At 40.4% G+C, this 24,108-nt stretch overlaps 2 protein-coding genes across 2 annotated transcripts; both read left to right on the top strand.

Moving 5' to 3' along the window:
* Positions 1–2,316: 2,316 nt before the first annotated feature.
* On the top strand, positions 2,317–11,602 carry LOC122132211 (AT-rich interactive domain-containing protein 3A-like). The gene is made up of 5 exons (XM_042707037.1): positions 2,317–2,717; positions 3,673–3,917; positions 4,983–5,315; positions 6,903–6,992; positions 7,640–11,602. The coding sequence occupies exons 1-5, from the start codon at positions 2,497–2,499 to the stop codon at positions 7,807–7,809; spliced, it is 1,059 nt and encodes a 352-aa protein (XP_042562971.1). The 5' UTR covers positions 2,317–2,496; the 3' UTR covers positions 7,810–11,602.
* A 9,092-nt stretch (positions 11,603–20,694) lies between these two features.
* Positions 20,695–24,105, top strand: LOC122132212 (DNA polymerase kappa-like; the record flags this gene model as incomplete). The annotated part of the gene is made up of 8 exons (XM_042707038.1): positions 20,695–20,998; positions 21,457–21,610; positions 21,739–21,858; positions 22,043–22,195; positions 22,554–22,685; positions 22,826–22,973; positions 23,512–23,712; positions 23,992–24,105. Coding segments are annotated over exons 1-8 (1,054 nt in total), but the record flags the coding sequence as incomplete, so codon positions are not given.
* Positions 24,106–24,108: the final 3 nt, after the last annotated feature.

Here is a 24,108-nt window from a genome sequence, read left to right as displayed (position 1 = left end):
AAGCCCTCTCCTTCTCCCCTGACTGCCCCTACATTTATATCTGTCAGTGAACAAAAATAACATTCCCTCCACTGCATAACACTAATTAGAATCAGATTATCTGAATATATGCAAAATAATAAATGAAAACCATTTGTGTAATGGGAGAAAATCTCATGTCTCTCGCTGTCCACTTGGAAATCTTCCCAATCTGTTTTCAGAGGGTTCCTCTGTGAAATCAATAGCAGGAGTTGAGGTGATTCATTATTGTGTGTGGCACGGCTCAAATCTCTCCCAAGAATTCACTCTGTTAATCAGACAGTTAATATCCAGCCCCAGCACCGGGTGAGACACTTACAGCTGTTTATCATTCTGTGTTCACTCCTCCTCCTGGTTAAGAGAGCATGTCAGCCATCTCCACCAGAGCTAACTTTTAACCGGCCTCTGAAACTAATACCCTGTTCACACCTGGCATTAACATGTCGCCCTAAATGCGTCTCAAGTGTCCACTTGTGATCGGATGTCACCTCCCTGCTCTATATGCAAATAAACACGAACATCGTACACCATTTTCAAAGACCAAATGCACGAGGGGGGCCCCCCACTTCATTCACTGAACCCCAACTCTTTTAAAAAATTAAACTCAAATCATTTTCATTATGATGTGGAAAATATCTCGAGTATTTTTTTTTAACTCAACTCTGCCATGCATATTAACAAAGCAATGAAACCTGAAGATTTACTAAAAAGCTGGGAAGAAAGCACACACCCTGAGCCCAATTTAGTCCGATGAAATGTGAACCGCTTAGACTCAACATTACAGTAATATCTCCCAGATATTAGTGCCCATGCTTGGAATCTACTGGATTTTTTGCCATGTTTTTTTTCTCCCTTTGGACAACTAGAAATGACAGGAGAGAACGGCAGCAGTACCTGATAAAGCAGTGACTTGTGAATGAGTAATAGGGAAGAGAGCAGGGTTTTCCCAGTGACTGGATGTTGCGAGCTAACGCTATTTTGGTTATTGTTAATATTGAATTGCCTTTGAATGGAGTATTGCCTTTGAATGGAAACGGGCATTATTAGCTGCATAGTGTTTGTGGAGATGCTCATTATTACTAATTATAACTAAAACTTACTAATGGCTCAAGAAAATCTTGATGTTTGCCAGAAGTACAACCAGAGTCGAGTTCTCTTGTCAGACATACTTAGACCTACTTAGTGCGTTATTGGTTATTGAAATCAGTTTTTACGCACTCGTTATATATCTCTATGGGGTTTTCGAAATGTTCAGACCTTGTGGACAAAGCCAGCTTTGAGTACGTACTTCTGCTTATCCAGAGGACGTCAGTTGAGTAGGTGGTCCTTTAATGTGGCCCACCACACATTCGCATGCACACTGCTAAAATAATGTGTTCATATGCGTCCATGACCACCTCCAAATGTGGTCCGAGCGATCGGATCTTAACGCATCCTCAGTGCTTCTTGAGGGCATTCACACTTCTACCTAGAGCTGTCCACTTGTGATCCGATCCCGCAAGACGCATGTTTATGCCAGGTGTGAACAGGACCTATGTCCACTGTCCACTGTGAGCAGTGAAATAGACAGTTTAGCCCGAAGTTCGAAATAGCAATTGATTGTGACGTTACTTTAGATATAATGCCAAGCATTGTGCTGAAGGATAACGAGGATAAATCTTTTGTTTTAATAGTGTCTCTTAGTTTGCGAAGCCAGAGAGACAGAATGAAGCCGTAATTACAGGACTTAATTGATGTGTTTTTACCGTCTCGGACGATTCCTCTGCCTTCTCCCTTCCTTTCACGGCATGCTCTCACACTTGCTGTTGTTTGCACTATATTTCTACGGCTATTGATTGCTATTATGGTAAATCCGATGGGCACAATGGAACTCTATCAGCAAAATGCAGGTTAATTATCTCGAGGTCAGCCTGGCTCAGAGTCTCACAAAGGGCCGGCGCTTTGCACTTTATGGCGCGCATTAAATCGCAAGGGCAAATCATTTCTCTGGCTTTTTGTGCTGTGAATTAAGAGGCATGCCAAAAAATTAAACACAGTTGGATTGCCTTTCGCAGGCCCTCATTGTCAGTGTTTTGTTTTGTCTTGTTTTATAGTTGATTTGTTTTTGTCCAAGCAAGAATTACAATGACAAAATGTTTAACATTGAACTGCTGACAAATACTGTATGTGATAAAGAAGGGTGATATTAAAAGCCCACACCACTAATACATAGCATTATCATTTGACCTTCTTCATACAAAAATCATAAATTGATCTTATGTTCAAGCTGAAAAAAAGTGCTTCACATTGTCTACAAAAAAAGCATAAACCTAATTACCATGTTTGTCCTGATGCACTCCATCTTATAGCAGAGTGTGTGTGTGTGTGAGTGATAATAATTTTTGTTTTGATCGAAGCAGGATGTTGTTGGATGTTTTACTTATTCCTGATAGATTGGCCTTATGAGTGCAGGAGAGGCCCATCGATGGGGAGAAACTAATGGCATTGATTGTGGATATTGTGTTTTGGTCTGCAGGGACTCCAGTGAATCGGATTCCTATCATGGCCAAGCAGGTGTTGGATCTCTATACCCTCTACAAGCTTGTGACAGAAAAAGGCGGCTTAGTGGAAGTCATCAATAAGAAAATATGGCGCGAGATCACCAAGGGCCTCAACCTTCCTACCTCCATCACCAGTGCAGCTTTTACACTCAGAACACAGTGAGTAGACACATGACGTGCCGAGGCAGAGCTTCCACTGACATGCCTAAACATGAGCAATCTGCTGTTTTTTTGTGTCTCTTTTTTTCTCAACCAATTAGTTTTCTTCGTTTTTGTTTTCGTCTTTCTTTCAGACAGGTGGTCCATAGTCAATTAAAATACATACAGATCTAGCATAGACAAGAATGATAAATGATAAATGATAAATTAAAATTGAGCTCATCATTTTATACTACTGCTCTGCCTAACAAACACCTCATTATTTTTGTATCACAACCCTACTGAACACATAAACATTATTTTGCTATCAGAGTAGTGCTTACATGGCGGTCAGTCTTAGTTGAGGGATGCATGTGGTAATTATGGGGTTGGGAGGCAGTGATAGCGTGCAATGGCCTAATGTGTGCAGAGGGAATTTAAGGCCTGTTTGCACAGGCTTGCTCTTAAGACCATCATTTCAGGCAATTGTGCCCCCACCCCCCCGGCTCCCCACCAAGGTAAATTTAAATTCATATTTGACCCCAGACAACTAAAAGCATACACAATGGCCTCCCAGCTTACCCCTACCTGTCTCAGCTGATTCAGTCATCTTGAACTAACACAGAATTTTTTTTAAAGGCTTTTAGACTACACTAACACACTGTTTGTGCCTGCCATTCATTTGTTTATATTACAAAATGTATATTTTATATATTCTCAATACCATTGCATTTGTTCTTTGTTTTTTTTTTTTTTTCTTGCTGTCAAAAACACTTTGCAGTATGACTGGAGTTATAGAAAAGCTGTTAATTAAGGTTAAATAATGTGAAATAAAGAATATGGAGGAGATATATGGGGTAAAAATACTCTTTAAAGACGGACAACACCATATTAACTGCTGTCTAAAACACGCAGTATGCAGATTGAGAGGCTACACTGTACATTCTGTGTGTGTGTGTGTGTATGTTTTCCGCAGGTATATGAAGTACCTCTATCCCTACGAATGTGAAAAGCGGGGTCTCAGCTCCCCCGGGGAGCTCCAGGCAGCTATCGACAGCAACCGCCGCGAGGGCCGCCGGCAGAGCTACGGCTCGGCCCTCTTTAACTACTCGCCCGTGGGCACCCCCACCCTCCTGTCTTCACCCAAGCTCCAGATGCCCCACATCGCCATGCACACCAGCAACGGAGGCCACCTCTCTCATGGCCAGGCCATCAAAAAAGGTGAGATAAAGCCTCTATCGCAACACACCTACGGTTTTATATTGCAGCGCTCTGTATCATTATACTCTTCTTGCAAATCCAAACTAAAAGGCTGATAGGCTAGCACTCTCAGAAGACCACTATAAGGCAACTCTTTATTTTGTCAGTGCAGTATCACTTTCAATTTGGATCACTCGTCTACATGTTTTATATCTCTGCAGTATAGATTCAAGAGGACGAGACGATTTCTTTGGGAAATGGTTTTATCACAGAGCTATAATGCCGTTATATTACTGCAGTGTCAGGAAGAGGACACAAGTGCCATCAGCATAAAAAAAGCCGTCCCTGTTGTTGCACAATAGCTCTGCCCCCTCTCTTCTCAATTCTGGCGCTGAAGTGTGTGGGCAGCATGGTCACCACTACTCTGCTGCAGAGAGGAAACATCTTGCAGGACTTCCTCAAAGCCACCCCTGCCAGTTTCCTTATCATATCTAAGGGAGGAATGCAACACAAAGAGCCTGGGATGTCTCACTAAGAAATAATACGTCCATGAGGAAAAACAGATTCTTTGATGGGAGCGGACTTCTTATTTGGTCCTTAAATGGCCTCCCTCAAGGCTGTGTGTTCTTCTTCTGTTAAAGCAGGCAGCATGGAATGAAATACCTTGGCAGAGTATGAAATACAGGCACAACAATGAGTTTTAAAAGCAGCACTTAGAGAACAATGTAGAGAACAATGAACATCATTTGTTTTTAATTTTTGAGAAGTTTAAAAGTAGGGTATTTGTGCATGTGTGTTTGTCAACAACATCAGTTTAACTGTAATTTCCAACCTCTCCTTCCCCCAACGCCCAAAAGAAAGCAATGCACTAATCAGACATTAAAAACACTTTTAAATCAAGTAACTGCGCTGTTGCCATCATTTTGGTTACATTTTTCTTTAACCAGCTAGATATTTTTTTAAGGTGTGCTGACATTCCCTGTTTGTTTAAAGACAACAATAACCATTAGCAAAAAATCCACCTAACTCCATCTCACCTCCTCCTCCTACTCCTCCTCCTCCTCCTCTTCCTGTGTCTCCTCACAGAGGACTCCATGCTGTCCAACTGCCTGAGCAGCCGGGGGGGCATCCCTGCGTCTCTGGCTGGGCACCACGGGGCGGCTGCCCAGGCCATGGCCGCCCAGACGGCCGCGGCGGCCCAGGTGGCCCAGGCCCAGGCAACGGCAGCGCAGGCGGCCGCGATGATGCAGGCGGCCGCGCTGGAGCAGCTGCGGGAGAAGCTTGAGTCGGGCGAGCCGCCGGAGAAGAGGATGATGATGATGGCCGAGGAGCAGCAGCGCCTCATGCAGCACGCGCTGCAGCAGAACCTGCTGGCCATGGCCTCACAGCTGCCCATGAACATCAAGCTCAACAACAGAGGTGAGTCGCAGAGGAGGGGAGACAAGTCTATGTGCGGCTCCCCTACGGGGGCTTCTCTGTCATATAGTATCACTACTACACTACTACTCCATATGCACAATGTCCGTGTTGTTAAAGCTGGTGTATTGTTATTGACAGTTTCTGCTAAGCTTTTTCTCTGGAACCAACATAGAGTGTATACACCTAGAGTGTGTGTGTGTATGTATATATATATATATATATATATATATATATATATACGTTAATGTTATATACTTTATGGATGAAACATTAATTATGTATTTTCATCAATTTGACTTGATGTCAACATGTACTATGTTAATGTTGTTATGCATTAAATAGCGAAAACAGAAACCAAAAGTAATGTATATAAATATATTGCAAGGATGTTAAGTGTTTAAACCAAGTCTGCCTTGAAATGAAAAAAAAATCTATCTGTTTTACAACACATCCCATCCATCTCCAAGTTTATTTAGAAACAGTTTTTTAAATACTTGCCCGGGGAGTTATCATTGAGAAATATTAAGCTACTTCAGGGTGTAATTTATTGCTAGTTATGCGGTATCATCTGCCACTGCTACGTAGAAGTTATGAAGAAATACCGCCAGCACTGCCGTGCTTCAAACCCATCATGAGTAAAAAATGCCTCCGTCTGACTCACGACTCATTGGTCATGTGTGATGGTCATGGCCCCAGCGCACCTGGCCACAGACAAGCAATAACTCAGTCATTACTTAATCATAGATCCCATGAAACGAACAGAGGGGGGAGGGTTAAATACGCTAGGCCTTTTTTCCCCCCTGTGTGACCGTATTGTATCAGTCATAATAACTGGCTTCAGCAACTATATATCTTAGAAAATTGAGCTTAATTCCACAGTGGTGTGTGTTGCTTTTGGGGCCGGCATCTACTCTGTAATTTACAGATTACATAAAATACTATTATTTGTCAGTGCAAGGCAGGCTGTGATTGCAGTCAATGCTGTCTAAACATGAGACAGCAAAATCGTTAAACTAGTCATCTGGGCGTCGCAACAGCAACTGCATACGGTATAACCGTATGAAAATATATCTATTAGTGAAAAAATAATATACTATATTTTTAAGTACTAGAGGAAGAATTTGTTGTGTTAATCACAAAATAGTGAATAGTGGCATTGAAAGATGTCTTTCATTTTAGGGTATGGATATTGTATTTCCTATTTTTACAGCCAACAATTCCATTTGATTTCCTTCTGAGCATACCTTTGGTTCCGTAGTCTTCCCTTTTGCATGGTTATTTTGTTAGCGCTTCTGTAAAATGTGTCTTTGAGAAAAAACATGTATAAATGTTAAAAATGTCAGTGTGCCAAAATATACCCACCTCTTTACAACAGGTTACAAATGGTGGCTGCATCATTTGACAGTAATTTTTTTTCTCCCTCTTTCCCTTTTGCTCCAAAACTCTTTAATAAACCGCTCCTTATCCTGTCACTCATGAGTTATCACCAATATTCTGTGGCGCGCTCCTTCTTGCTTCTTGTGTTCCTTTTATAAATGCTCATATTGAGTTTTTCTCACTCCCGCTCTCTGGCTTCTCTCCTGACAGATGATAGACAAGAGACCGCATTGAACCTGTCTACCAACGGCATTAGCAGCATCAACATGTCAATAGAAATAAATGGAGTTGTCTACACAGGTAAATAGAGGGCCGTTTGCTGATGTAATTGGAGGAAGGAAATTCAATAAGTTATAGCAGCACCCCTGCGCTTAGTCCTCCACGCAATTTGATGTCTTTGCTATAAAATCCATGGTAATGAAGTGGCAGCCCAATGGAGTTAAAAAAGTTAAATATCTCAGAATTGGGCCTGGCGTTTCAAGGTCGATGAGGCTTATTGTCTTACGTGCCTGAACAGAAAGGCTGCCGGTTTTTCTAGCTGGCTACAGTGCCTGTGCCTTGGAGCCTGGGACTATAATTACCTTCGGCTGGGCAATTGAAGTTGTGTCTCGTAAGCTTGGCTGGTAACTTTCCCCTAGTAAAGAGCCATTGTGAAGTGGTCAGGCCCTTGTGGCTGAAAGCCTCCGCTAACACCTAAGACCCCAGAGGCATGGCAATGGGGGATCCAGTTGATCCCCCTAAAGGTTAACGGCAGGTCCAGTAGCCATGTAGCCAACTATTATTCTAGCCTCTATGGACATTACTGTAATCCATTTCAACACAGCTGCTGCTTTCACTGTTATTTTAAAAGTAATTTGCATCCATCTTGATTATATATGTTGCGCACTACTGTTACTGTTCTCTAAACAAAACTTTGTGTGTGTGTGTGTGTGTGTGTGTGGAATCAGGGGTCCTGTTCGCCCGTAAGCCCTCCATGCCAGTGATCCCTGGAAGCCACCGAGGCAACCACCACCACATCGCTCAGGGAAAGTCCAGCCCGGGATTGGCCACGCAGATCCAGCCCTCCTCGTCCGCCTCCTCCAGCTCGTCCTCGGCACACGGCAACGCGTCCCCCTGAGCAAGAGCAGGCCTCCCCCATCCAGCTCCCCCCTGTCCTCCCTCTGCAGCCTCTCCTCCTGTTGCAAAGACCCAAAGCAAAGCCGAGAACAGAAGATAGAACTCAAACACGCATTTATCCGATTTGATTTTGTTCTTTTAGAAGGTGGCTTTCGTCTCTTTTTATATAAAAAGTCCATCATTCAAAAGTGACAAGATCGAATGTTTATTTAAAAACCAGAAATATCTATAGTTTTTTTTTTTTTGATCAAAGAGGATATATGTATATACATTGAAACCGAGAGAATACACGTTGTCCTACTACATTCACCTCTGAGCAACATCTGCTACGATAGTAAGTGGGCTTGTTGGGTCAGTAATCACACGTATGAAGTAAGTATGTTTCCTCACCACACTGTTCTGTGGGGAGAAGCTTTATCGTGTGATTGTGCCACAGTCGCCCGGGACAGTGCAATGACTGTGGAAATGACAATGGCACAATTCTCTGGTGACAAATATCTGAGGTGGGGGGGTGGGGGGATTGGGGGACTTTTTTCATGTTCTCTGCTGGCTTTGTTATCCTCTGTTGCTTTGGAATCTCATATTGTCAGCCTTGGCGTTCTCCTATCACATTTTCAAACAGGTTAGACGTGCATTTGCACCTAAATCACTAAATCCCTCAGAACCTGCAGCTTATACCAAAGAAGACTAGAATGCCATTGACAAGGTAACCACGCTCAGGCATGGTCGTCGAATTACAACAAATATATTAACGCACAGTTTTTTTCTCAAAGCACTGCAGTAACTTGGAACAAGCCACTGAAGAATCAGATCAGAGGTCTACGGTAGTTCCAAATACCAAACCGAGGGGTTTTGTACTTGAGAAATAAAAGAATGATAATAATAATTGTAGACGTAGGCAAAGCACATCCCACTGAAAAGGGGGAGGGACAACTTGTTAGCAGTCAGGGAGATGTACCTATCGATGCTTGTTTTCTTTTCTTTGTAAAGGAAAATATCTAAGTGATGTGCTATCTGCCGCGGTGGACATCAATCAATCAAATCAATCAAATGTCATGTCCACATGTTCAGTGGGACAATCAGTAAGTCGCACTGGTATTTAATACATGCAAGTCTTTTTTTAAATGTTTAATTGTAATGTAAGGGTTAAGGCAACCTAGATAGGAAGCCAGCAACATTGCTTCATGATCGATTGTGGTTAGAGCTTGCGACAATGTACACGCCAAGATGTATTCTTCTTGGCTTCGTGGAGATGGCTCTCGCCACCAATGTAGACTTTTTTTATTTACAAAAGTGACTTTCCATCTACAACGAAACTATTTGTCATTGAGGTTGTTCTAGCTGGGTATATAAGGGGTTCCCTGGATCCATTAAACCGCATGCAACACAGTAAAGAAACAGGCTTCTCCGGCCAAGAGTGGTTTTGGGAGCCTGAGGGTAGTATCATGCCAAAAGTCATGTTATGTACAATGGCTGCGGACACCCCTATGGTTAGAGGAAATGATTGAGCACTTCAGTACATTTCTCATTAAATGAAATAGATAGGGATCCCTGGGAGGTACAGCGAGCAAGACGGGGGGACGTCATTGTGGATTTGAGGATTGCTGAAGAAGTAGCTATTGGCTTTATTGTGAATAGAATCCATTTTTTTTTTTTTTTAAATAATGCACTTGCATTTGACTTATTTCTCTATCTCCCTCTCTCTCTCTCTTTTTTTCTCTGCCTCTCACTCCCTCTTTTATAGTCTCTCTCTCTCTTTCTCTCTCTCTCTCTCTCTCTCTCTGTCACAATATATATAATTCTCTTCCAAGTTTTATTTTTATCCCTCTCAGCATTGCTTCAAAAATACTTTCTCTGTTGTTAAGGGAAATGGGAAACTGTTTGATGATATTCTTGTGTTAATCTTTTTTAAAGTCTATTAGCATATGATTTAAAATTTTATTTATTTCGCTCTTTTTTATTTCGTGTTTTTGGGGCTGTAACAATGCATTCAGCTACACCACTTTGCTTTTGGCCCTTTTTAAGTCCTTCGAAATACAGCCAGATACCTCACAAATCTGTACATACATAATAGATTATGAAAACAAATATACCTCATATTTCATTTCTATTCTTTTTATTGTGAAGCCACTTGAAAAAAAATCAATATTTTTGTTTCAACAGATCACTGGATTTTTTTTCTTCTTTTTTTCATATATTGTATTGTTATACCAAGAAGGGAATATTTTATTAACAGACATCTACCTCATTTGTTCTAGACTGTGCCAACAAAACATAACCACAATCGCCAGTTTTTAAGTATAGCCTTTTGGCCCATACAAAGATTATTTGCTTGAACATATGTACTGAGATGAAAAAAAGAAGTTGGTGGACCACACGGGGCACGAGGCAATGTATTTGCATCGCTTCTTCACTTTCCTTTTTTTTAATGGCATTATATTGTTTGGGAGAAATGCCAGAAGGATTATGTTTTCTTGTACATGGCTATCTGTTCATTGCTGTTTAATGTTGATATTCAGTTAGGTGTACTGCACATCTGATTGATAAATGTATAGGTTGAAGTAATGTTATACACCGTACTCATACCATCCTGTCCCAAGACAGGCAGCCACCACTGGAGTGTACAGTGTGTTCCGGTGTGCGTACATTACCGACGTGTGTGTGGTTGGTTGCTGTCTGATACTCTGTCAATTCCAGTGTTTACTTGAAAGACTTTAAGTCATTACAGTGTCATTACAGAGGAGATGTTTTATGATATATAATGATTAAGTCCAAACTTGCAGTTTACCTACAAGTGGTTTCTTAGAAGCATTAACTCAGCAAAAATCCCATCCAAACACGCCTCTTCATAATTCACACCGTTGTTTCCTATTCAAATGTACCAAAGATTTTGTATTGTACCTTTAGGTCTCTTTCCACACAATGTCTTCCGCACAGTGCTTTTGTAAGATCAGTGAGACTAGCATTTGCAAAAATGTGTAATGGATAGATAGTCATTACTCTTAAGAATGTCTTTTTCTTAACTCTGTTACCTAGTATGAAACAATTAAAACGTTTCAAATGGTTTGCTGAGGCAGTAATCAGTTTAAAACAAAAAAAGTAGATTTGAAAGAAATCACACAACACACCGTTTATTTTGGATAAAGGGCCGTAATGGATGCACAAATGTCTGTGGCTCATAATCATTGGGGATTGGAGTTGACATATCAGAAATGTGTTCTTTCTCATTTACACTGGCACAATCTGTTCCCTCTCATGACTGTTGTTCCCTCCCGCTCTCACGTCGACACACCAGAGTTTGATACCAAACGCCAGTCATAAAGAGTGTGTTGATTGTGAAACGAGAACAAGAAATCGCTGTAATCTCTTGTAACCAAAGAAAGACACCAAAACACACACACACACACACACACACACACACTGGCTTACTATTGACTATGAATAAGATGACAATGTCAGAAAACAAAGAAATGTGTTGAAAATAGCATTCACTGAAGAAAAAGGCTCAGTTATGTACTTACTGAATTAACATGTTGTTTACTTTGTTTATTTTTTTTAGCCGTGCTATGCTAGTAGATTGTAGAACTTATTAAGGCTTTATTCGCAGTATATGAAGCTTAAACATTTCTTTTGTTTCCTTTTGTTCACTTTGGATAAATCCAGTGTATTATGGGAAAGCTGGATTGTGGTGCTCAGGGGTTAAAAAACACACAAAAAAAACAGGTGAAAGAGATTTTTTTTCTTCGTTTTGCCATTGACTCGTAGCATATTTAGAAATAAATTACTGCTTTAAATTGAAGTCTTTTTTGTCATTTCTCATCTTTCACCACATGAACTATGTGCTGTTCAGTCACACCTTTCTCTCTTGATTTCCTCTTTAGTGGTAGCCACAGATTGTGTTACAAAGCCCTTGCATAACTTCTTCATTGGTCCTTGAGCAGGGCAGATAAAGTGAGATGGCTCAAGCAAGACTGAAAAGAATGTCATAAAGGTCCTGAAAGGAAACCACAATTAAATTGGGACACAGACACAGGAAGAGCTTTATTGCCTCGAAATAATTGCACTAAACCAGACAATGGCTAGACATTTCACCATTGTTCGTGGACAGGATGTCAGATCAACTATTACAACAGAGGCAGCTTCTCTTCTTGATGTCGATTTGAAATAAATGCATTTCAGTAGAGACAAAAGATTATTATACTCTTCCACGGCCACATTTAGATGCAGATGAAGAAGAGTTTACTTAAATAATTATTAAAATGATGGACATAAATAATCAATGTAGCTTGCTGTAGAGAAAATGTGTACTTCTTCCAAGTCAACAAATACTGTTTCTTCATGAATCAAACCACGAAGCAGAGCTTTAGCTGGCCCATTCAATGAAGACTGAAGACTAAAATAAATATCCTGTCTGGTTGTATCCCACTCACACAAAACGCGACACTTGGACATTCAGACGCACATTGTTGAGGTTTCTTTGCTTGTTGGTATGTTTATCAGATTAATAGATAAGTCTGTTAGCCTATTATCTACAGATGAGTGTGTCAAACATTGCTTGGAAATTAGGTTTACTTTTAGTTTATGTTGCAGGGATAGTTTAAGATCTGACAGTAGCTGGGTTTCTATCCAACTAATTTGCAAATTGTAAGAGCATTGATCAACATTCGGCTAAAGAAAATGTGCTAAAAATGGACTAATCAAGGGAGGAGTTGTGAACAGCTGTGGGTTCAAAGCTTTAGTTGTCAAGGCAACAATTATGATTTAATGCAAATAAACTCCAATTCAACCTTCGCATTATACCCTATGCGATTTGAGAGATTAAAATAACCCCTTCCAGTGTATACATTTCTTATTCAATTATGAAGATTTTATGTAAATTTCAGGATATCCTATTCGAATGGTCAAAATCTGCAATAAAAACCTGGATGGGAACCCAGCTACAGACTCATTTTGTATTACTGACAGATCTTAGGCATAAACTCCCAGTGACAGTGCTGCTGCAAACCCATCCTGATCTTACTACAGCAAAGATGCCAAGCAGGACTACCTAGTCCAGCATTTAATTTGTTAATATTTAATTTACACAGAAAGTAGCCAATGGTCAAAAATCTAGACACAGGTGCACAGCATTAAGGGAAATCGGCAATTAGTTTAAGCTGCACAGACATACACACACACGCATACACACATGCACAGAGTTGACGACTTTGCAGTACAAAGGTCAAAGTCCTACTCTGCAAAAGCAGGCAATTAAACTAATGATGCCAGGGTGTGTGCTGCATTAAGCAGCTAAAATGGAGTAAAGATTGGTTAATTAAGGGCTGAGAACCTGATGTAATTAGGACCAGGCAAGATTAGTGGCTTTCAATGGTCTTGCAGGGATTTGCAGGTAATAGAGTTATTATTGGGCTCGGGCAGTGTTACATTACACTTCTGAATAAACAAAAACAAATTAGCTGCGCCGTCCAATAATGGGTTATCTTGTCAGAGGTTGACAGAAATCTATGCCCTATAACACAGTGTTAATTTTATGCACCAGTGACAGCCAACCCTCCCAATCAATGGAGGCACTATAAAGAAAGGTAAACCATCAATCTGATTTGAGGAAACAGTGTTGGGGGGGGGGGGTCTTCTCCCTCTGTTCAGTTGTCTCCCTCACTCCTCGGTTCATCCTTCAGTATGTCATCCTCTGCACACTCATGTTTATTCACTTGGTGGCAGCTGGTTACCTGGAGGTAGATATGTCCGACTGCAGTGGTCAAGAAGGAGCATGATTAAACAACGGCACCATGGTGTCATCAATGAACAAATCGTACACATTATTTTTTTGTGAATGATTTATATTTAAAACATATCTAATCCAGCTTCTGTGTCACCCTTGGTCTGTTTATTTGTGATTTCGTAGTTACACATCAGCTCCAGCACTAGTCACAGGAACTGTGCCATGCCCAATATAGCTGCTCATTACTTCTGGGCATTAGTCATGTGACCAAACGGTAAGATTACTGTTTACTACCATCCTCATCTCCCAGCCACTAATCCAATTAAATATTTACAAGTAAAGACTATAATTTGATTCCAGTGATTCAGCCTGAGCTGAAACAAGCTCTTTTAACTCATTTATGACACAGGGTTTCAATGTCTGTGACTGCTGGAATATTACCTGATGAATGACTCGCTTACCAGGTACTGTGAATGGCAAAATGTTATGTACAATTTCAGGTCAAGTTATATGCTGGTTTTGAAATGGAATGGTGTAAATGATAATACCAAGGTCATTCTTTAGAACTTTGCATTTTTTTCATTCAGATGTGAAACACATCTGGTGAATAACCTTTCAATGTGTGATGTTACAAAAAAAAAGAGGTCCTTAACAAACGACACCGGATGACATGAATCAAGGTCTTCCTGGAGTGAATGGACATCAGCATTTTCCCTGCTCAGAACCTTACTTCCGATCGATGACCCATCTATAACAGTAACACAAACAAAGATGCTGTCTCTCCTGCCTGTTTTTTTAGTGGCCATTGATTTTCATGCTGAACTTTCACCCCGCGAGGGAGATTCTACACAAAGATCACCTCATAGCTGTCAAGGGTGATTAGCTTTGCTGATCTGAGAGACTGGATCGTGTTGCGTCGATACCAATTAGCAACTTCAGCATATCGCTCCAAACCTACAGGCCTGCCTTTCCAATTAATTTGGCCTTTTTTCACCCAGTCAAAACTGGGCATAGTAGTTTGCTAAACAACACGATGTGGTTACCTGGTGTTTACCCATTCCACAAAACACCTGTAGTCTAGAACTATCACTGTATGGTCTAGAAAATAAAGTAAGTGTCTAGTTTTTTAACCTTACACTTAGTTGTTAGACCTCGATCAAAGATACACAAAAACATACAATGGATGTTGTTGGTCCAGGGCTGAAGTAAGGCTATAACTGAGGGGCCCTTTAGCACATTGGCAAACATAAAAGCAGGAAAATTGCAGTTATTCCAGTTTAATCAGAAGGCTACATCAGTATTGAAGTTATCACCAATTTAAGGTATAGTTAAAGTAACTATTGAATATGTGCCTTCTGTGTCACACAGTTTTTAAGATATACATTTTCTATTTTATGTCATTGAAATTTGAAAGAAACCTTATATAAATATACTATACTATCCATACTTATATAAATATGTATAGTGTTACAGCAGCATACAAAAACAACCAACCAATCAATCAAACAAAATATAGATAGATAGATAGATACATAGATACATAGCTAGGATTTCTTAAACTGCTCCCTTATGATGGAAGTGAAAGTGGAATAGTTGGGATTGGTGAACATTTGAAGGTTTTTCTAAAACCCATTGGGTTTGAATTTAAAAACCAGCCTCCACTAACATGATCACTTCGGAAATTGCAGCTCGATTGTCACCCGGTTAGATCTGCACTGAACACACACACACACACACACACATATTATATTACCAAAACACAGTTGTTGGTTAAAGAAATTATTAGGAATATTATAGTTGTGCACCTCTGTTCTTGTGGATCATATTTTCTCTTATCTGCTGTTGAGCTTGCCTCTGGCGATGGGCTAAAGCTGTGGTGAAATGTACTGGTCCTGCTCAGAGACACAAAGGCAGTAGCACTTCAAAGGCCTCATGAAAATGTCATCCATCATCTTCAATACATGGAATTCCTTGCTTAAAGTCAATGTACAATTTAGCTCAGGCTCAGTCGAGTGGGGGGTGGGATGGGGGATCTAAATCACCAGTGCTATCCCTGTTCATCTAATACAGGGCAATACTTAAACCCAACAATCAACAGGACATCTGCAACTAAGTATTACATTTGAGAGCCACAGGAAGAGGGAAGACTGTTTTAAAGCATTCAACACGCTCCAGAAAACAGATGCACTGAACACTGTCTGTTGGTTAACATATCTCTCTTGACAGTTGGTATCTGATGACTGATGACACACTAACAAGCATTGATAAAATGTCTTCCATCAATGTGTCTTTGACACTGGTAGAGCTCGTTGTGGGGGAGCACAATTCCTGTTAATAACAAGGAGTTAGTAAGAGGCTAATGCATTGTGACGGGATTATTTTCTTCAGGCAGTAATCTAAATCATAGTCCATGACCTGTTTTTGGGAATAGATAGTGTATTGATTGTACAGTATTCCTTAAGACACAGAGGTAATTGTTGAAATGAAAATAAAACCAAAAAAAAATCTAAATAATTAATTATTTTCCAGTAGTCAATCAAGATAAATAACTAAATAAATAATCAGTTAGTACAACGCTTTGTTCATTAGTTAGTTGATGACTTACTGCCTGTCTCTAGGTCAGAGGTTCATTTGTGCTGATAAAAGAGGATACACTACTTATACTGTAAGTGTTCTTGGATAAAAATGTCTGCAAAATGAATATATGTTTATCTCATTATTTATTTATTGGCAGTAGTAGTCTCAAACTATATCTAATATCTTCCATTCCATCTCCAACTTCGCTACTGTTTTCCCAGTATGTGTTATTATCACTGTATAACTGCAAAGAACACTTGTGTTGATTTATTTGATCCATGGCCATTAAATCAGCAACAGGTTATAAATGGAAGTAGAGGAAGCTAATAAGCTTTTTGTTCCAGCTTAATAGCCCTTAATGCCTACTGGCAAACAAGGATACACAGACCACTGTCTCCGCTCACATAATCATAATAAAGGTATTGCCATAGTCGCCTGTGGTTGCCATGGTTGCAAGTACCATAGCAACCAAATATGCAATCAATTTCAACAAATCATTTGTTGATCAATGCTGAGGCATTGTGACACAAAGCTGCCGGTGCAGCTTCAGCCGTGGAGTAGAAAACAGATTCAGCTCTATCTGGTACAGACAGGTGTACTGGACAAGCAACATATTTTTACTTCATAGTAAAGCCATGTAATTCACGCCGAGCCTATAGTTACAAAGTGATCATTCAGGAGTCGCAGCATGTCTAACATACTTAGGTGGACAGAGTATGACATGTTTTAAAATCCTGTCAAGTAAAAATAGAGTATTAATCTTATGTTTTCACACTGAGGTGACAAAGGCCATCTCTCACCGAACCCCAGTCAGAGGCTAGACATTCAGCTCTGGTTGCCTTTACTCACACGGGTTCCAATTTTTCTTTTGCCTATACTGAAAACCAAACTTTTTTGGCCACCTGCTGTTCAGCATGGAAACAAATGACCAGCTCAAATCCACAGCACACCTGCCTCTGTATGCTTGATATGAAACATTTAGAATGCAAATTCCCCAAAAACACACAAAGAAAGGTCAAAGCGAGCGATGAAGGCATCATTACTACACTAACATGCTGACATCCTAACAAACACAGCTGTGGAATTGCAAACCCCTCCCACCCTGTCTCCTTGTTTTGCCTTACAAATGAACAACACCCCACCCCCCCTTCTTTTCATAGCCGCTGTGGTGCCACTGCACAATGGGGCTCATGGTGTAAGCAGATGACAGGTTATTTCATCACATCCCCCTGTCATGGTGGTACTAGTCTGTCGTATCCACAGAAGTGAAATGGGATGGTTTAGGTCGTTGGCTGCAGTAGAGATGTGAATAAGGGTGGAGGGGTTTTGCGGTATCAGTCAACAAGCATTTTAGGTCAATCCATTTTTTATTTCCATCATAACACAATGTACACACACAAACAAACAAACACACCTTCAGAAAACATGTGTTGTAATCTAGCAATCACATTATTGCTATTAATCCCTTTGCCCTTTGCAAATAATTTTTAGTAGAATATCTATTTGATGTAATCAGTACAGTAAACATTTCAAATCATACTATGACCATAATTGCACATATAAAATCATTTGTATACACTGTCAATATAAGGAGATTTAAGGAGATTTAGTGACATAATACACAGTGTATTTAGATGCTCCTCTGGTTTTAGCTTGGTATAGCCTAGAAACCTTCTGTTGTTGCTCTGGGGACAATTGTTGTTTTTACATGCAGACCATTATCACTCTCATGTACTCATGAAGACTTTTTACCAAAGAAAAGAATCAAAAGAATTTTTGTGTGACAGTCCTATGATCATCCACAACTTCAAATACTCGTTTTCAAGGCAGGTCTGTAGTTGCCATGGCATTGTTGTGAAATATTTCTTCATATGTGATAAATACTGTGAGAATCACAACAACCTTTAAGGAATGGGGCGACCCCAGTAAGAACAGGGTAGAAAGAAGTAGCACGTGTTGACAAACACAAGCCACTTATCCATCTTACTGAAATGCATTAAATCCTCAAGTTAGATTAGCTTCTTTGTACATCTGCCTGTCATGTCAAACATGGGGTACATCTAAGTACTAAGCTTGGGATTACAGTGTCACTGTACCACAAGCAAGATTTCAAAAGAAAATGTGTCTTGATAAAAGACAGGCGGTCCATCTCACAAAGCAAGGGAGGTTTGATATGCAATGCATTGCAATACATTAAACAAACTAAAACAAGCTTGCTGTTGCTTAGCTATATAATCATTCCTTTATGTTAGGTTAATTTATCTTAATGATAGTTAGGTTTGTTGTTTATTGACCATAAACTCAGAACATTTTTCAGCCACTTTTACCATCTATCTGAGACCATACCAAACGAACAAGTTACCTTTTCCAACACATAAAATGACTTCCACTGCCTTCACAATGTTTCGATTTTTCTCCTCTGCAAGAGTGGAACAACAATGTTGTTGATGTTAGAACCCTTCTGAGGAGTTTCATGTAACAGAGGCCCAACAAGCCTCATTGTCCAGTCCACTGTGTCCTCCCTTCACACTATGAAAGGAGGAGTAGCCTTGATTTCTTGCACTAATTGGGATCTTACTTCTGTCAGGATTTGCCAATAATCTGTTACTAAGGTTAACCAAGGCAAAAATCTCTGTTGTGAGGACACATGATCCTGGAGTAGGCGGTCATCGTGTGTGTGTGTGTGTGTGTGTGTGTGTGTGTGTGTGTGTGTGTGTGTGTGCATGCGTGTGTGTATGACGCTCACATGCGTGTGTGTGTGTGTGCATGTAGATATGTGTTTGTCTTGATGTTTAGGCTAAAAACAATCTGGCAATCCAAAAATGTTTTATTCTAGATGTGGTCACAGGTACACTAGAGGCCTCTAGTGGACACTAGACTAGCACAGACCAGCTCACAGCTTTGAGAGTTTCCACAGCTTTCACATACATTTAAATCGACAGCATGACCAGTCCACGACTGTTGGCTTAGTTTTAATGACTTAATGATCCTTCATCGAACTTGGAGGTGCATGATGGTTCAACACAACTATATTATCTAGTGCAGCCCATCACTTCCATTGAGTAATAAGGCCTACAATTACATTCTGAAAGTTATCGGGATACGTTTGCCTTTGCTTTGCAAATGACCAAGCAGAATAATCCTCACTGTTCCCTGTCTTTATCTGACCCTCCTCCCTTTCTGAGAAAACTGAATCAAACAGTCTGATCCCAACAGGGTGGGAAGAAGGGGTGGGGAATAGAAAAACGTGTGCATCCCTCTATCTCTGAATATTTCTTATGCATTTGATATTAAAGTCCTTTGTGGGAACGTCACATATTCCCCATATTTTTTAATGATGCACCATAAAACAATACAATGTTGTCATTCTAATTAAGCATTATTCTTAATTGTATTTATATTTAAAAAATCCCAATTCCCAAGAACACAACACAATTCCAGAATGCACAATACAATCCATTCTAATCAACAGCACATCAAATGTACATACAAGAAAGCTCCCAGAGAACTTACAACTACATAAAATGTGATGTTAATATAGCCTGTCAATGTTTATCATCGGGATTTTTTTGTGACTAAACACCTTATTCTATGTTCTGTTTTCCGCCTCAACAACAAAATCAACTTTGGTTTATGTGTGGAAGCAAACAATAGGGGGCAGCAACGCAACACTTTCTTGTAGTTGACACCTGGGCTTGTTCCTGATAACAGCGTACAGCAGCGCAGCATGCGATACGCGAATGACTTCATTGTCATGTTTTCGAATTTATGCGATTTATTGCGGTTGAAATTGTGTTTAGTATTGGTGATGAATTTGTTTGGAACACTGCCTGAAAGACTGACACATAAAAAGTCCGAGGGGTGGGCAATTGCTCTGTCTGTTAGCATTTTGCTAGCTTAGCTGCGCTTTAGAACTGTAGGCCTACCCTACATAAACCGGAGGTTTTGTTGTTTAACACACAGCTGTGCTCTGAATTGAACGTGATGACTGTGTAAAAAAAATTGGGTTCAGCTGATACACAGTTAAACCATCTGGAAACCAAAACTACGATATCAGTCTGCAAGATGGTATAAGAGCGTCACTTAATGATATCAAAAAATGAGTTAGATCTGCGCAAATATCAATATGCTATTATTAAAAAGCCTATATCCCATTAATACAATCAACATCGCATCCACCAACAAATGTAAGATTTATTTTCTTAAACAAACTGTTACACTGTCGCCTTTGTAGTTTATTTTGGTTATCCACTATTCATTAGTCCTAATCAATATTAGAAAATACTCAAAATATTAGGCTACATGTGGCTTGTGGTTGAATGTCACATATCCCTAAACGGCCCATAAATCAACGAATGGTGAAAAAGTAAGGTGCTATTTGCATTCGGCGTGTCTTTTTGTGAGAAGAAAAACCACCCCACAGTTACGGCTGTCCACGTTGTGAATGTGGTGTAGGCCTATATAGCATTGAATCGTAGTCAAAGTAGTCCTAGAAGACAACATAGGCTTACATGGTTAAATAAATCCATAACCTGAAAGCCTGTCCTGTGTGTGTGTGATGGATATAATCAGTCTGATTCAAGGGAAAATGTGCCCTAATCTCTTAAACTATAATTGAAGCAGGTTTAAATTGAAACGCACAGAAAGCGATCTCTAGTGGCAACTGTAAGATTGCCTAATGATACAGCAATTGGATTAATACTGTATGTGTACGGGGTGGAAATGCGCCACAACGAAGGTTGTAACTGCCTTCTGAATGCAACCCAGATTCTGCACCTCCGCCTTCCATAGTCTGACTATATTGAACATGTTCAAGTATAGTTTGAACATGGCGCGGAAATGATAACAACATTTTCGTAATGCTGGCGATGGATGAATGTGACGAAAATAAGTGAGTGTTGTAGTTTGTTTTGCCATAGCCAATATATAACTGTATCTAGAGATCAAGGTAGTGGATTTTAAGCTGCTGCGTTTGGCTAATGTTGTGTTACCTAGCTAGTTGACCAGTGATACAGATACTGAACCGCATATTAGCTAGTTAGCTAAATAATGTTAGCTGGTGCAGCTGAACCGGCTAGCCAACCAGCTTTACTATAATAAATCGAAACAATTACACATGGCCAGCCAGACTCTAGATTTCATCATCATCATCTTGTGTTAGATTCGCTAACATTAATGTTAACAGAATAGTTATTTGAAGGAGGAGTTTCACTTTCAGTAAACACAGTCCATGAATGATTTGTATTGTTGTAATTTTGTAATTTAGGAACCATGACCATTTGCTAGGTAACATAGCAATATTGGCTGCTGTGCTGTAAAATTTTAAAAGTAACATTTTACGAACGTCAGAGTGATGGACGGACGTGCACAAGATGGGCTTTCTGGTCCAGCCGCTACCGCTGATGAGGGCATTCTGTCCAGAATGGGCCTCAACGATAACAAGGCTGGGATGGAAGGACTTGACAGAGAGAAAATTAACAAAATCATCCTTGAATCTTCTAAGGTATGAATATGTTGCCTGCGTTCATGGTTACCCTCAATGGTGGCTAAGTAGTCCTTGCGTACTCAAGACAATCATCGCATTTTTAGAATAAATACTATTATCATTATCACCATCACCATGTCGGACAGGGCTCCAAGTTCTACGAGAATGAGTTGAAAAAAGAGCGACAGCTAAACCAGCGCATTGAGAAGATGATGGAGCAGAAAGCAAAGATCACTGAACAGCATCTGGGGAAAGCACAAGCTCAGGTATAGTACTACAATTTTACCTGACAGCAGGATGGTGCAGTTTAGTCTTGGAGGAGATGTATTTCTTGTCATGCTAAAATGTGTCCATTTGTAGCGCTTTTAAGGGCAATGGCGTCCTTAACTGGCCTAGAAATCACTTAGCTCCAATCACACGTTGATGTTTAAATGAATGGCCCCATGACAGGTGGACAAAATGACTTCTGAGCTGGAGAGAAGACGCAAGCTAGGTCGGATGATTGTCCATGTGGACATGGATGCCTTCTATGCCGCTGTGGAGATGAGGGATTGCCCAGAGCTGAAGGACAAGCCCATGGCTGTAGGCTCAATGGGCATGCTGGTGAGTTGTCACCAGCTGATATCCTGATCTTTAAATGGCCATTTTGTAGATGGTAGTATGACGGCGAAAAATATTTTGCTACACTAGACATAAAAAATGGAATACTGTGCTGCTGAAGTGCAGTAGCCAGGAGAAATAGAGTTTTTAATAATAACAGCTATCATTTGTTAGGCTATTAGTTCCCTGAATGTATTTCTCAATAACTCCTCAAATTACAGCATAAAGGTACAAATATCAATTCATAAATGGGATACATTCGATCTTCTGGTTCTCAATTGTCAAAGCCAATTTGAGTTTCCTCATATTTTCTTTGTGTACTATTGTCTGAGAAGTCTTCTCTATCTTGGTGTCTCTGCAGTCCACGTCCAACTACCATGCCAGAAGGTTTGGCGTGCGGGCAGCCATGCCAGGCTTCATTGCCAAAAAGCTTTGTCCACAGCTGGTTATTGTCCCTCTCAATTTTGACAAGTATCGAGCTCTGAGCGCACAGGTGAGGGCCATCACAACATTTATCTCCTCAGACCCATTATTGCTCTGTTTCAGTACATCTAGATGATTGCTTGCTTTCAAGCGACCAATCTAATTGTGTCTTTGAACATCTTTCTTGTCGTGATCCTTTTCCTGTGAAAGGTACGTGAGGTTTTTGCAGAGTATGACCCAAACTTCCTGCCCATGAGTCTGGACGAAGCCTACCTGGACATGACTGAGCACCTGGAGCAGAGACGCAGCTGGCCAGAGTCCACGAGGACACATTATATCAGTGCAAGCAAGACTGAAGGTACTCAGCAGGCTACCAAAGCAGCCCAACCCAGTGTTGCATTAACCCCTATGTGTACAGTATTATAGATGATAGAGGAGAGGGACGTTGATTAAAATGTAAAGGTCTAATTGCAGTCTGTGCTCATCATTTTATTGCTTTATAGTTGGGTTTCTTTTTTTTTTTTTTGCTGTTTTCCCTAGAAAACAATCTTCTGGATTATATCGTAACGGCATATAATAGCGGCATGTGCGTGTTATCGGCTAAGTTCGTGTTGTCATGTTAACCTATATAAATAGACTAAGCATATCAACTGTTTAACAGACTGGCCTCTAACCACAGACTGGCCGATAACCGATGCGGCTACGATAGCTTGTAAAAGGCATGAAGAAACTTATAACAGTGTAGTGCAGAAGAGTTTGTGCATTATGGAGTTAAAAAAAGATTAACACCTTCTTATGACACTAGCAGCGATGCATTACTTGTTTCAGATTTTCCTCTCTCCCTCCCTCTCTCTATACCTCCCTCTCTCTATCCCTCGTCTGATTTCTTTGTGTAGAAGGTAAGGATGTGGAGGTGCCCCAGGCTGCCTCAGAAGTGGAGGGCTTGTCCCCTGTTCTGTTTGATGACAGTCTCAGTGATTTTGCGGGGATTCCAGACCCGTTTGGCAACGCGGAGGTGTTTGGGACCAGCGCAGAAGAGGCAGTGAGAGAGATGCGCTTCCGCATCGAGCAGAAGACGTCTCTGACTGCTAGTGCTGGTGAGCTTGTTTTTACTGTATAAATGCTTTGTGAACATTGCATTAGGATGTTGAATTTTTAGTCTGCAATTGTTTGATTTCTAGCTGCTTCACTTGAAATGAACAATGAACAAAGTAAAGTTTCAACATCTATTACTTTGGAGTTAATATTACCATTCTCATGTCATCAGTCCTTCAAAGGATTGATCCTGTCTTAAAAGAAATGGCTGATGTAAAGTACTTTATATGGTAATGATGTAAATATTTTCTCTTTATGTTTTCTTTTGTATTGTATTTTAGGTATTGCTCCCAACACAATGTTAGCTAAGGTTTGCAGTGACAAGAACAAGCCGAATGGACAGTACATAATCCCTTCAGATCGTCAGGCAGTGATGGAATTCATCCAGGACCTCCCTG

This window comes from Clupea harengus, unplaced genomic scaffold (assembly GCF_900700415.2).
Source record: "Clupea harengus unplaced genomic scaffold, Ch_v2.0.2, whole genome shotgun sequence".
Taxonomy (NCBI): Eukaryota; Metazoa; Chordata; class Actinopteri; order Clupeiformes; family Clupeidae; genus Clupea; species Clupea harengus.
The sequence above is the reverse complement of the archived record's forward strand: the minus strand, read 5'-3'. Positions and strand labels throughout refer to the sequence as shown.

Bases quoted from the DNA above. Each gene is read 5' to 3' on its own strand.
- LOC122132211 (XM_042707037.1), top strand. From the start codon at position 2,497: ATGGCATTGATTGTGGATATTGTGTTTTGGTCTGCAGGGACTCCAGTG. The intron at 2,718-3,672 runs GTGAGTAGACAC...TGTTTTCCGCAG, and splicing joins GCTTTTACACTCAGAACACA to GTATATGAAGTACCTCTATC. The intron at 3,918-4,982 runs GTGAGATAAAGC...GTCTCCTCACAG, and splicing joins TGGCCAGGCCATCAAAAAAG to AGGACTCCATGCTGTCCAAC.